General features: G+C 40.1%; 1 protein-coding gene and 1 long non-coding RNA gene across 5 annotated transcripts in view; one reads left to right on the top strand and one right to left on the bottom strand.

The window, feature by feature from the left end:
- LOC144579701 (uncharacterized) overlaps positions 1 to 4,833 on the bottom strand; it is a 254,937-nt gene extending 250,104 nt beyond the window's left edge. The window contains exon 1 of one of the 2 annotated variants that reach the window (XR_013527862.1): positions 4,175 to 4,833. This is a non-coding gene — a long non-coding RNA (uncharacterized LOC144579701). The remainder of the gene's footprint in view (positions 1 to 4,174) is intronic. The other variant, XR_013527863.1, reaches the window with a different exon arrangement.
- CYP7B1 (cytochrome P450 family 7 subfamily B member 1) overlaps positions 4,171 to 14,188 on the top strand; it is a 199,781-nt gene continuing 189,763 nt past the window's right edge. The window contains exons 1-2 of one of the 3 annotated variants that reach the window (XM_078352526.1): positions 4,171 to 4,270; positions 5,001 to 5,032. Coding sequence is in view for 1 of the 3 variants with exons in the window: in XM_008982700.5 (XP_008980948.3) it covers positions 4,680 to 4,798 (119 nt within the window). In the remaining 2 variants the exon portion in view is untranslated. Of the gene's footprint in view, positions 4,271 to 4,530; positions 4,799 to 5,000; positions 5,033 to 14,188 lie in introns of those variants that run through there. The other 2 variants (XM_035276952.3, XM_008982700.5) reach the window with 2 other exon arrangements.

Here is a 14,188-nt window from a genome sequence, read left to right as displayed (position 1 = left end):
ATAAAACTTATGGGAAGGAAAGAGATAAACAGCAGTCAATCATTTTAGTAATAGAGGAGTCGTGCTTTGATATGATTCAAAACCTGAACCTAAGCTGCATTTTATGTCAAAAGTTAATAGGACCTTTCAGTGTTGGACACTCAACTCTGACTTTACAGACTTCCTGTTACTGGAAAAAGAATGTGGAATTCCATTTGGGTATTTTTCACAGTGGTACTTTCACATGTTTCCTAACAGCTGAAGCCTCTAACCTACCCTCCTTCCAGCACATAATTTGCTCCCCAGGAGCTCACAAGATTGAGACCATATGGGTGCATATCCTTAAATTCCCCCATGGCCACTCTACGATCTTCTTTGAGTGGACTTCTTACTTTCTTTTATCCAATATTAATGTGTTTAGTCCCCTTCATCCCAGCTTTTTGAAAAAAGTGACATCTAATTCATTTTATTAGGTCCAATAGGCCAAGTGTAGTGCCATGAATATCATTTGCACTTAACAAAAGTCACTGACTAAGGAGGTAGACTTAAATGTTTCAGTCCAGTGTATTAGTAGTTTCAAAATCTGGGCAGGACAATGAGGATATACATGTTGAAATGCAAGAGGAAATAGTCATTATTCAGGTTTTGTTGACTTCCACAGAGGCTCCTGAGAATAAAAAAAGGCATGGGGGAAACCAAAGCCAGAGTTCAAGTCCTAATGCTACATTAGAACAAGAACAGAGAAAGAGGCTGATCGCTTCAGCCGCCTGGTAGATGACGGTCACTTGGCTAGTGGAGTGAGTCACTGAAGTATGATCTGTCACTCTCTCCCTTTCTTTACTTCCTCTACTCTTTCTTTCTGTCACCCTCTTCCTCCCCTCCTTCCCTTTTTCTTCCCTCCCTCCCGCTCTTCCTCCCTCCTTTCCTCCCTCCCTCTGTTCCTTCCCTCCCTCCCTCCCTCCCTCCCTCCCTCCCTCCCTCCCTCCCTCCCTCCCTCCCTCCCTCCTTCCTTCCTTCCTTCCTTCCTTCCTTCCTTCCTTCCTTCCTTCCTTCCTTCCTTTTCTTTCCTTCCTTTTCTTTCTTTCAAGAGAGACAGGATTTCTTGCTTTATTGCTCAGGCTGGATTGTACAGTAGTATACTGTGATGATAGCTCATGGCAGCATCTAACTCCTAGGTGGGCTCAAAGTGATCCTCCTGCCTCAGCCTCCCAATTAGTCATACGTAGCTGGGACTACGGGTGTATAACACCACACACAGCTAACTAGAAGTAGTCTTTATGATGGACAGGCATGTGCTCAGTTAAAAATGGAGGACTCTGTTAGTGAGGAGGAAGGGGTGAATAGATATGGAGGGTCAACCAGTGATCTCTGTCAGAGAGGTGATGGGGATAACAGTACATTTTGGAGATAAAACTGAATTGAACTGGATTAAATATAATGATGCTAATAATGAGCCACAAAAGTAAAAGAAGAATAAAAGACATCTTTATATTGTTTTAATCAGGTTGGTTTATAGAATGGAGGTCCCTTTTAACAAAAGTGGAAAACCCAAAAGGAATATATACTTAAAACGTATTGCATATATATAATAAAGTGTACCAAGTAAGCTACTGTACCGATAACATAGGAGAATGACACAGTTGCTAACCGAATCTGGTAGATAACTATGCAGGCTGCTTTCTTCCACTTCTCGAAGGCAGGGCAATCAACCATGGGTTTTTGCTGTTATTAATGTGATAAAATAGTATGTTAAGTATGGTGCCTGGCAAATAACAAATGTTCAACACATAAAGTGAATTTTAGTATTTTGATTATACTTTTAAACAAAAGTCATCTAAGAGAAAACAAAAGTATGAAGGTTGAGACTTCTGGTGAAAATCAGTGAGTAGCTCTCTGCAGTGGTTACAGAAATGCCCCAGCATGGACACCATCCTGTAAACCGGCTCTGCTGTCCCAGCAGTGATGGAAACCACTCAATTTGCTTTCTTTTGGAAGAGACAGAGTGGCTGTCAGTTTACTATAATCTTTTGGACTTCCTGGAAAATTGAAGGTATAACATGAGAAAGGAGAGGCAGGAGAAAGAACCTGGAATAGAAGTGGAAGACAAAGAGCCTCGTAAACACCAAGATTCTGGGGCTACTCCAGCCATTCACAGCTTTAGAACTATGGACAGTAACACTTAAAAAATATAGTATGTTCTAACCACCACAAGGTTTTTCACTCTAGCAGCTAAGAAAGCACTGGCCTCAGGATTTGCAATATTAAAAGAGTCACAGCTCATCTACCATCAGATGCTAACTGCCCCCGCTATTCCACAAGCTATAACTACAGCTTTGATTGGACAAGAGTCTGGTTTCAGTAACTTTCTCCTGATTAAGAAGACCGCTGACCATTGACTGGTTCTGCCAGGCTACAGAGATTATACACTTATGTATGTAAAATGATCTTTTGATGTATAGAGCATAACTGTAACACACTGAAATGTTAAGTAGCCACCCCAAAGTGAAAATAGATCATATGCTACATGCATATTTGCTCAATAGGCATGTGTCAGCACCACCTTCATGAATATTCATAGCTCCTCCTTCATGCTGAAGAGGTTGGTTAAACATATATATATATTCCTATAACTAGTTGAATATATATATATGTTTAACCAACCTCTTCAGCATGAAGCTCCTACTCAAACCCTCCCCCTTTGAAGGGCTTGTCTCTGGTCTTGGCTGGATGGCCATACTGCCCAGGTATTAAGCCAGTACTCATTAGTCATTTTTCCTGATCCTCTCTCTCCTCCCCACCTCTACCCTCCAGCAGGCCCTGGTGTCTGTTGTTCCCCTCTATCTGTCCATGTGTTCTCAGCATTTAGCTCCCACTTGTAAGTGAGAACATGTCGTATTCGGTTTTCTGTTGCTAAGGATAATGGCCTCCAGCTCCATCCTTCCATGTTCAAGGAAAAGAGGCTCATAAACACCAACAGGCTTCCATGTTCAAGGAGGGAGCTGGAGGCCATTATCCTTAGCAACAGAAAACCAAATATTTTTTATGGCTGCATAGTATTCTATGGTGTATGTATACCACATTTTCTTTATCCAGTCTACCACTGATGGGCATTTAGTATGATTCCATGTTTTTGCTATTGTGAATGGTGCTGCAATGAATATAAGTGTGCACGTGTCTTGATGACAGAGTGATTTATATTCCTTTGGGTATATACCCAGTAATGGGATTGCTGGATCCTATGGTAGTTCTGTCTTTGAGGAATCACCACACTGATTTCCAAAATACATGTGGCCAACAAGAATATGAAAAAAACATTGATCATCAGAGAAACACAAATCAAAATTACAATGGATTTTTAAGTTAATAACGTGAACAGGCTGAGTATGAAGGACATGGTGGCTCAAGCTTGAGTATGTATGAACCTGTGCTGGAGGGGAGCTGTACAAAGAAGACAAATTGAGGAGGGCTTCTCACTGCAGGTGGAGGATATTGCTTTATCACAAAGGCAACTATTAAGAGTAACCATCTTAAACTGAGTAAAAGCTGGAAAGATGTGTGTTTTAGGGAGGTAGAAATGGGGATGATGGACTGGAGGGGTCAAATACCAGAGTTCAGTTTTGAAGCTGTGGGACCCATTCCAGAGAAGTGTTGCATTGACAGAACACCAAGTCCTGGAACAGGCCTTGGTTAGAATGGTCTAACTATTTACATAGTTATTTACAGTTGGAAATGTAAACACTTATCAAGTGAGCAAGCAGGACAAGTTACTTAATCTGAGTCTCATGTTTTCTATAAAATACTACTTAAAAAAATGGAAAGTAAAAACGTGTGTAAAGTATCCAGTGGATGGTCATTACTCAGAAAAAGGTATTTAAAAAGTTCTCCCTTACTCTTTCTGAGGACCACCTGTAGTACTTGAACCACATCTCTTTCGGCCCCTACCACGCTGTTGTGCAATGTCTTTTTACTTGTGTCACCCTCTTCCTGCACTATGTGCCTCATCGGGACTTCTGAAGGCTCACAGCCTAGGTCCTTGTATTCCGCGTCTCTGGCACGCGCCTCTGCACAGAGTAGGCCTGAAGCAAAACGTGTGAGCAAATAGGATGTAAAGGGGTGAAGGAGGTGGGCGCGAAACGGGTTGGAGGTGGCGCACTCGGCGGGTTTCTGTCGCCAACGCAACCCCGCTGGGTCGTACCTAAGATATCGCAGGTGTCAGAGAGCAGCGGGCACCGTCTCCAGCATCTTTGAGGGCCAAGCAGAGTCGCTCCTCCAGCAGCGCGCGGGCGAAAGGGTGAGGAACCCTACGGGCTCCGGTCCACCTGAGAATCAAAATCCCCTCCTCTAGGCCTTCAGGGCTGGTTCTCGGGAAATCCTCTTTCCCCTTCTTCCCCCTTCCTTGGCCTTTCTTCCTGCCCGGAAGGATCAAGGGCGCTGTTTTCCAAAAGCTGCCGGGTCGGAAGCCGTGGGGAACGGGGCGGTGCGCGTGGGTGGAGGATAGGCGGGGAGAGGGGAGTCCACGAACTTTTGTCACTCAGTCCGGGAGACCACGGTGACATTCCCTCTGCGCCGCGGGCAGGCCAGCCTCTCAGTCCCTTGACTAGGGGGCGCTGCGGAGAAAAGCCGCCGCAGGCTGCGGAGTCCCCGACCGCGCCGCTCTCAGGGAGACCCCGGGTTGCCCACCGCGGCCTAGCGCGCGCCGAATGGCAGAACTGTCAGCGGCCATAGGCCGCTTCTCGCTGGAGCAGTTCGGCGTCTGGGGCCTGGCCTTCGCCGCGGCCCTGCTGCTCCTGGCCCTGTGCCTGCTCGGCGGGCGCACCAGGTAAGCGCCCCGGCCGCCTGGCCACGCATGCGCCCAGGGCCCTGGGGCCCGCGCGCGACCCAGATGGCGAAGGGAGTACCCCTCCATGATTTCCAGTGCAAACAGTCAAAACTTGCTGCGGGGCACTGGCTTCCTTTGGGACTGCATGTAATAACAAAGGCTTCTTCTGTCTTTTTCCCACCCATACGCATACATATGAAAGCTCTGGGACTGAATTCCATTTGCTGCTCCAGCGTAAGTTGTAATAAGCCCTAGGTTGGTGGTATGCATTATGCATCACAGACACATAGTGTGCCTTGCCTAGAATTTTATGGCCTAGAATTCATAGAGCATTTCTGGAGGGGGATATTCTTGCATTTCATCAATGAAAAGAGAACTATTTCAAGAAAATGCCAGTGCATGGTATGAACAATAATTCTGGGTGCTTCTCTGCCTCAGTTTACCTCACTGTAGCTCATTTGGAAAGTGAAATAATGGTACATGTCTCTTGAGATTTTTGTAAATACTGAGTTAATGGAGAGTATGCAGTTGCTCTGTCATTTTTGTAAGGACAAAACAGCACACACAATAATGACAAAACCTAGACGTGTCACTTTATCTAATTTGAAATGCAGAAGTAGAAACAGAGAAGTTCAAATAATATCATTCACTTTGAATTTAATCTGTTTTTCGCTTATTTCTGGATCCTATTTCATACTGCTCTGGTCTTCATGGCGTTTGAAAAGCAAGCAGATGTGTTTTGTTGGATGACAATTGATATATGTATGTATATATATTTGCATACATATATATTAATGTATAGATATCTATGTGTGTGTAATATAGGTTGTTTCTCAATAGTTTGGGGGGAAATGACTCCTTTGCACTGCATACAAATATCTATGGAGACTTCTAGAATGCCTGGGGATGAGTACTCTAGGAGTATTTGCCTTTCTTCCCATGTCAGTTTTCAGAGATGTTCCTGGAATGTGCACTCTTCCAGGTTGCTTTTTCCAATGGCTGTGCTTTTGCTTTAGAGCCCAAGATGAGGACTCAGGGCACTTGAACTTCAGTGGTATGTGATTCTATGTAGGTTTCACCTTCTCTATTTGCAGGATCAGTCAAACCATTTAAGATGTACCTCTAGGTAGGTCTTTAAAGAGAGGTGATAAAAGAAGGCTGTTGGTTCTATTCCTGCTTTACATGCAGGTAGAAACAGACAAGGTGACTAGGACAGTTTGGATCAGTGGAGATCATTAGTGTGAGAATGTGGGATTTGAGGAACAGGAAGGTGAAAGGGCAAGGTAGGCTTTTTCTCCTAGCATTCTGAGAATAGGCTGATCTTTCTCTATATCATGAAAAATTATTTTATTTTGATAATACTGCATTTCAGTGTACAGAAGATAGCTTCATTTGTCCCAGTGCAGACTCATGTTCCTTGTTTCTGGTATTTGGATAATTTAATGCTCTAGGAAAATGCTTCTTCTGACATCACCTCTAAGAACAGAAACCATGGTTAAGAGTCCCTTATATATTCTTAGAGAGTTTTTTAGAGCTTATGCTAATATGCATGAATATGTTAATAAAAGTAGTGAGAAAATATACTTTGTATTACGCCTTATATTTTCCACTTTACAATACATTTTAGATACTTTCCTATGTCAGTTTCTAGAAGTCATTATTTGTAATGATTATATAATGTTTGAGCTTTTGTGGAAATATTTATACAGGATGGTGGAGTTGTTATCAAAATGTATATGTTCTTTACATTTTAATAGATGTTGCCAAATTACTCTAAGTCTCAATTTGTGTTACTACTAATCATCTGGGCAATTGCCAATTTCTCCACATTCTGCCAATACTGGTATTATAAATCATTTTAATTTTGCCAATCTGATACATAAATAAAGCTTCATTTTTATCCCAAATTTTTATGTATTTACTTTTAAAGAAATTCATATACTTTAAAAGAAAATAATTGTTTCTTCAATAATTAATTTTTCTTTTGGGTTCTTTTTCTATATAATCAGCAAAGACTCTTACATAATAGGAATTTTCATTCTCTTTTATACCAGGTGCAATTATTTTTACTATTGTAATTTGCATTTGTTTAAGAGTTTCTGGATGTATGTCCTTGCTTAGAAAGCCCTTCTAGTTCCTAACATGATAAAAATATTCAGCACAGTTTTTCATCATCAGATTGAGGATTTTTATACACACGTAGCTTACATTTTTATTCTCTTTCCATTTTCAACTTTTGAACAATTATGGCTAAAAAGTTTGTAATATTGCATAGTATAGGAATGCCAGATGTTCCAAAGTAAAAATTTAAATATTACCTACAAAAATGGTAAAAGAAAAAAATTAAAAATAGGAAAAAATCAATTCAGAGGTCATTTGTTGCCTTCAGACACTTACCTCTTTTGGTGATAGGACTTTGATTTTCTTTTGCAAAATTATCTTTTACCTTGTTGGATATTATCTGGTGAGACTGTCAGTTACAGAAGCCATTGCAGTACTTGTCAGGAGAGATGACAGTGGCTTGGCCTAGGGTTGGGACTGTGGGGTTGATGGAACGTGGTTAGAAACAAGTTGTATTTTTGACAGCAGAATCAACAGAATTTACTAATGGGTTGAACACGATGTGTGAGGAAGATGGGAATCAACAATGAAGCTTAGAAGTTTTGTTTTCCTTTTTTTGGTTTCTGTTTTTTGTCTGATTATTTAGTGGACAGTAATGTCATTTCCTCAGATAGGGAAGGTTTGGGGGAGTTGAGAAGGTCAATAGTTTTGTTATGGATATGTTAAATAGACAGTGAAGTATGTGTTTTTGGTGCTCAGGGAGAGGTCCAGGCAGGACTTGCACATTTGAAAGTCACAATTGTGAAGAGGACATCAAAGCATGAGCAAGTTGAGATCACCTGATGAAAGGGTTTAATGGAGAAGAGGAGGGTCTGGGCCACTCTCCTTATGGAAACTGAGCCTGGTGGAGGAAGATGAAATTTTTTTACACCCCTTCTAGTCAGTTCCTACCCGAGTTCTGAGTCAGTTTTGCCACCTGTTAAGTTTGGCATACACTTGAATAGAAAATAACTTTACTCTCAGCTGTCCACATCCTTTCCTTATATTTTGTTATAAGAAAAGGAGAAGAAACAAGGAAAATATCCACTAATAATGACAGCCTGGTTTTCTCATTCCCTGGGCATTGGTAACACTGTGAGGGATTTAGAGCACAAAGGATTTGCTTGAGAGTAATTAAGTAATTAGAAACAGAAATAATTGACTTATGTGATACAGTGATGTCAACAAATCAACATTTCAAAACAACTCATTATCTACATAACCTTAACATCTTAGGACTCAAAAAAATCATTAAATTCTTACTTTGACTAAAACTTAACAGCGTTTTAATCTTCTGTCTCAGCAATTACAGCATTGGAGATGGGATATAATGATATGCATATCGAGTAAGAGGGCTGAAAGAGAGAAAAAAACTCATACTACTTTTTTTTTGGTCCAAATAGCAACTAGGAGGAAAGAATCTGTGGTAAGTGCCAAGGAAACCCAGTGTGCAAGCTGACTGCCTCTAAGCTTTCAAATAGAGATAGCCCATGATATTCTGGTATTCTGAACTTTACCTCATGCCCTCAATTATATATGGCAAGATCGTTCCTTCTTCCAGACAGAGCTTTGGTCAGAGAAATGGGGACTTGACAATAGTTAAAAAGATCAGTGTTACTCAAAGTACAGGCCTGATTGGTACAAGCCTCAAAGAGATAAATACAAAGCCTGAGAGTAAACATTTAGAAAGTTTTAGTCCAATTTTACAGAAGAATTTTAAGTCTGTTCAATCTAATAATTAAGAAAAATGCTTTTAGGTTTGTATCATTTTTAACATTTTATTTTATGAATCATTTTTCTTAATTTACCAAGGCATCAGTCCTTGACAGATGCAAATTAAAACAAATACCAAGAAAACCAGTCCTTCATCACAGCTAGTTTGAGAAGCACCACAGATAGTTTGCCCATTAAAAAAAAATTAGGTTGTTTTCTTATTGTTGAATTTTAAGAGTGTATTTTGGATGTTTTGAACATACTGTCTCCCAGCCTTTCGCTCGTATCTTTAGTGTCTTGACAGTGTCCTTGCAGAATAGAAGTTATACATTTTAATCAAGTCCAACTTCTCATTTTTTTAATGGCTCCTCCTTTTGGTGCTGTATGTAAGGAGTCACTGCCATACTTTTTAATTTTTTTTCTTCAAGTGGTTTCCTGCTTTGTATTGATCTTCTTGTTAGCAACTGTGGTTTTACACTATTCAATTCGCCTACTGTAGAAAATAAGGTGTCTTGCTTAAAGTTACAGTTTCCATCTAAGAATTCAGATGACGTTAAGTGAAGACTGTATAGGGGAACTTTTTGTACTTTATACCCATTTTTAAAATTTTGAGACAGAGTCTTACTCTGTCACCCAGGCTGGAGTGCATTGGTGTGATCTCAGCTCACTGCAGCCTCTGCCTCCTGAGTTCAAGCAATTCTCCAGCCTCAGCCTCCCGAGTAGCTGGGATTACAGGCACATACCACTATGCCCAGCTATTTTTTTTATTTTTATTTTTAGTAGAGACAGGGTTTCACCATGTTGGCCAAGCTTGTCTTGAACTCCTGACCTCAAGTGATGCACCCACCTTGGCCTTCCAAAGTGCCAGAATTACAGGCATGAGCCACTGGACCCAGCCACACACTCATTTTTTTTTTTTTTTGTAAACCTAAACTTCTCTAAAGAGAAAAAAAGTTTATTTTAAAACAAAAATATGTATGATTTATAACCATACATCTCAAAAATTTGCTGTACTCATGACTACTTTTTATGTCAATCATGAGAAATTTTGAGAATATTCCACTGTTTAAGTAAAAAGCCACTCATCCCTATCCAGGATCTTCATAAGGCAATAAAAGTCCAGTGTTTTACTATCTCACTTATAATTTATACCCATTCCAGAGTGGGACTTTCCCTCTAACTATAAGCAGGCCTTTGCACTCAGAAGGTGATTGTGGGTATGCCCTCTACTTCTTCAATGCAGTGGTTCTCAAATGTGGGTGACTTTCCCCTTCCCTCACCCAGAGGATATTTGATATCTGAGGATATTTGTTATTTTCATGGAAGGGGAGGGTGTGCAATGAGCATCCAATAGATAAAAGCAAGGAATTTTGCTAAATATTCTACTACAAAGGACCGCACCCACTACAAGGAATCATCCAGCCCCAAATTTCCAGGTTAAGAAACCCTACTTCAGTGTAACCCACAGTGCCATGATAACCCACTGCCTTTGCCGGTGATGAATCACCATTCTAGATGTTTGAAGAAATCCACATCTCCATCTGGGGACACAAGCGAACCTGAACTACCTAAGAAAAGTTTCAACAAGAAAAATATCTCAAAGACTGAACTCAGAAGAGGAAGCCTCAGCGCATGACATTTCCAGATTATCTCAGAGAGAATTCTTTCTTCAGTATGATTCAAAAGTTTCATGAACTGTGGTGACCACCGAGCAGCCTATGGAACCTAGCTGAGTCACCTGTGTCAACTAGAAAATGGAAATGACAGCTACTAGTTAGATGTGAGAATCAAAGCACGTGAAGAATGCAAACACATTTTGAAAAGTGTGAGGTCCTATTGATACAAACAAGCAATAACCAGATCTTCTCTGAATAACATTAAGCCTGGAAGACCCCAAATCCTGTCATTTCTTTTTTTTTTTTTTGAGATGGAATTTTGTTACCTAGGCTGGAGTGCAATGGCGTGATCTCTGCTCACCGCAACCTCCGCCTCCTGGGTTCAGGCAATTCTCCTATCTCAGCCTCCTGAGTAGCTGGGATTACAGGCACGCGCCACAGTGCCCAGCTAATTTTTTGTATTTTTCGTAGAGACGGGGTTTCACAATGTTGACCAGGATGGTCTCGATCTCTTGACCTCGTGATTCACCCGCCTCGGCCTCCCAAAGTGCTGGGATTACAGGCTTGAGCCACCGCGCCCGGCCAAATCCTGTCATTTCTAATTTCCAATGCTTGACCTTCTGGGCCAACACCATACCCCACATTTGGGATTAGTGTTCTTTCCTTATCATGATCAGTTAAGCCAAATGATAAGGAAAGTTCATTTCCACCTAAAGGCAAGCTTGAAAATCAATAGGAATAAGGCAGCCAAAGCACCCCAGGAGATTACATTTAAAATACTGAAAGGAAAAAGTCTGAAACTCATTTACTCTGAGGTATGAGTGTTCAGTGAGAAAGGTTGAAAGCTCTTTGCCCCAAGATCAATGTGTTTTAGTAGGAATCAAAGCCTAAAGCTAACGGAAAGGCATGCTTATCTGTATGAGAGAGGAGTACTTTGAAAGATAATATGCTTTTTATTCTTTAAGCCATGTCATCTATTTTCAGCTTTATATAAGGCCACACTGCCTGCCTAAATCATGAATTAATCAGAACATTTAACTGTCACTGTTATTTCTGCAATGTGCCCAAGAGTAAGTTCATACAAAATCCAATATTAGGAGAAATCAAAATCTTAGACTCACCTAAGAAGAATCTGTTTTTTAAAATGATGCTGTTATGGGTTGAATCATGTTCCCTGAAAACTCATATGTTGAAGTCCTAACCCCTAGTACCTCAGAATGTGATTGGAATTGGAAATAGCATCATTACAGATATAATTAGTTAAGATGTGGTCATATTGCAGTAAGGTGGGCTCCTAAAATAATATAACTAGTTTCTATATAAAAAGGGGAAATGTAGACACAGACACAAACACAGGGAGAATTCTATGTGAAGATAAAGGCAGAGTTCAGGGTTAGGCTTCCACAAGCCATGATATAACATTACCAAAGACTGGGCAAGAGGCATGGAACAGAATCTCTCTCTCAACCCATGGAAGAAAGCAACCCAGTAAACACCTTGATCTCAGACTTCTATCCTCCACAATATGAGACAATAAATTTCTATTGTTTAGGCCACCCAGTGTGTGGTGCTTTATTAGAGCAGCCCTAACAAACTATTACAGGTGCCCTTCAAGCAAAAGCTGCAATAAGGTAATTATTAACATCAAAAGGTGTGGTAGGGCATATAATGGCCCTAAAGTGTCCATGTCCTAATCCTTGAAGCCTGTGAATTTGGGTCATGTCAAAAGGGATTTTGCAGATGTGATTTAAATTAAGAATCTTGAGATGAGAACATTGTCCTGGATTATCAACCCGGGCCCAAGGTAATCACAAGAGCCCTTATAAGAAGGGTGTGGGAATGTGAACCTACTAAGGAGATTGGAGATGCCATGCTGCTGTCTTGAAGATGGGGGAAGGGTCTATGACCTAGGTCTTGGTGGCCTCTAGAAACTGGAAAAGTCAAAGAAATTAATTCTTTGTGAGAGTCCCCAAAAGGGATACAGCCCTTGCTCACACTTTGACATTAGCCCAATAGGACTTCTGACCTCCAGAACTGTAAGACATTAAATTCTCTGTTAAGCCACTGGATTCATGGTAATGTTATAGTAACCTTAGAAACTAATATAAATTCTCTATTAAGCCACTAGATTAGTGATAATTTGTTATAGTAACATTAGAAACTAATATAGATTTGTGGTACCTGGAAGTGGTGTGCTGCTATAACAAATACCTCAAAATTTAGAATTGGCTTTGGAATTGGGTAATGGGCAGTTGCTAAAAATATTCTGAGGAGAATGGTAGAAAACTGGAACAAATGGTTAATAGAAATATGGATGGCAACGACCACCTCAGTAAGAGGTCAAAAAGAATTAAGTAAGGGGTATGGTAAAGAACATATCTTTAAAAATACTTAACTCATCAAAAATAAACAGTAGAAATAGGAATGTTAAAGGCATTGTGATATAACTTAGAGTCCAAAATATCACCAAAAACTAGGCAGAGGCATGGAACAGAATCTATCTCTCAACCCACAGAAGGCTCACATGAAATGAGAAACTGAGGCATATGATATTGGAACATGAAATAAAAGGGATCCTTATATAAATACTTGTAGAAATCCTAGCTGTATTGTATCCTAGAGTTATGCGGGAAACAAAACTTGTAAACGAACTTAGATATTTAGCTGAGGAATTTTCAAGCAAAGTGTTAAAAGATTAGCTTATTTTTTTCTCACTATTTATAATAAAATATGAAAGGAAAGAGATAGATTAAAGGAAGAACTGTTAGGCAAAAACGAACCAGAAACTGATGATTTGGGAAATCATCCATCTATCCATATTGCAAAAGGCACTAACATTAGGAGACTCACTGCCAGGAAACAGTGCTCAGCAGAGAAAGCTAAGGGCGTGGCTGGACAACTCTTGCTAGTGATGGGAAGAGTCAGAAAACCAGATCACTTCATCACACATACTCATTCATTTGTATTGAGTATTTAATCAATCACTGAAAAGATTAGGAAATAATCTTTTCAATGACTAATGGTTACCATCAACCATCTCTGAAGAAGCCAGGAATAGAGATGGGATTATTCAGGAAAGATCTGGGGAAAAATCTCTCATGACTGAATGAATCTCTCATGGGAGATACACATGGGAGGCCCACAGAGTTCTTTGGAATTTTTGCCCCAAGATTGACCATACGCAGATCCTTGCAAATGCCTGATTGTGATGATTTAGATGATGAGATCTTGAACTCTTAAACAGATGAGACTTTGACTTTGAGTTGGTACTGTAAACCGGTTAAGACTTTTAGGCTATTTGGACTGGAGTGAATGTATTCTTTTTTTAATGTAGGATGGACATGAATTTTGAGGGCTCAGAGGGAAGACTTTCTAAGGCAGACTACATGATTAAGTTAATGATCTTGACATGAGGAGATTATCCTAAGCCACCTATGTGGGCCTGGTGTAATCACAACTGTTAAGAGAGAGGCAAAAGTGTCACAGTGGGAGAAAGAGATTTGAATTTAGGTGGCACCTAGAAACTGAGAGAGGCAAGGAAATGTATTCTCCCCTAGATTGTCCAGAAGGAATACAGCCCTGACAATACCTGGAATTTAGCTCACTAAGGTCTATTTTGGGTCTCATGTCCAGAATTATAAGTTAAAAACAAAATCTGTTATCACCCCTTCCCCCTCATGTTTTCTGTAAATACTTTCCCCTCTTCATTACAAATCTTTTAATTATGGTTTACGTGTCTTATTTAAAATAGATATTATTTAATCCATTTTCATTTATTTAAAAGAATTTAAACATCTTTTTTTTAATTGTTTCAGAAAAACTAACTTTTTTTTCATTTTGTAGGGATTGAGCAAGTAGGGAAAGAATGGAGACATCTTTGTTTTCATGTTTGTCTTTTGCAATGCAGACTGTTTTTATATGTTATCTTCAACAATAATTTGGGAAGTGGACATCTATACAG

Source organism: Callithrix jacchus, chromosome 16 (assembly GCF_049354715.1).
Source record: "Callithrix jacchus isolate 240 chromosome 16, calJac240_pri, whole genome shotgun sequence".
Classification (NCBI taxonomy): Eukaryota; Metazoa; Chordata; class Mammalia; order Primates; family Cebidae; genus Callithrix; species Callithrix jacchus.
The sequence above is the reverse complement of the archived record's forward strand: the minus strand, read 5'-3'. Positions and strand labels throughout refer to the sequence as shown.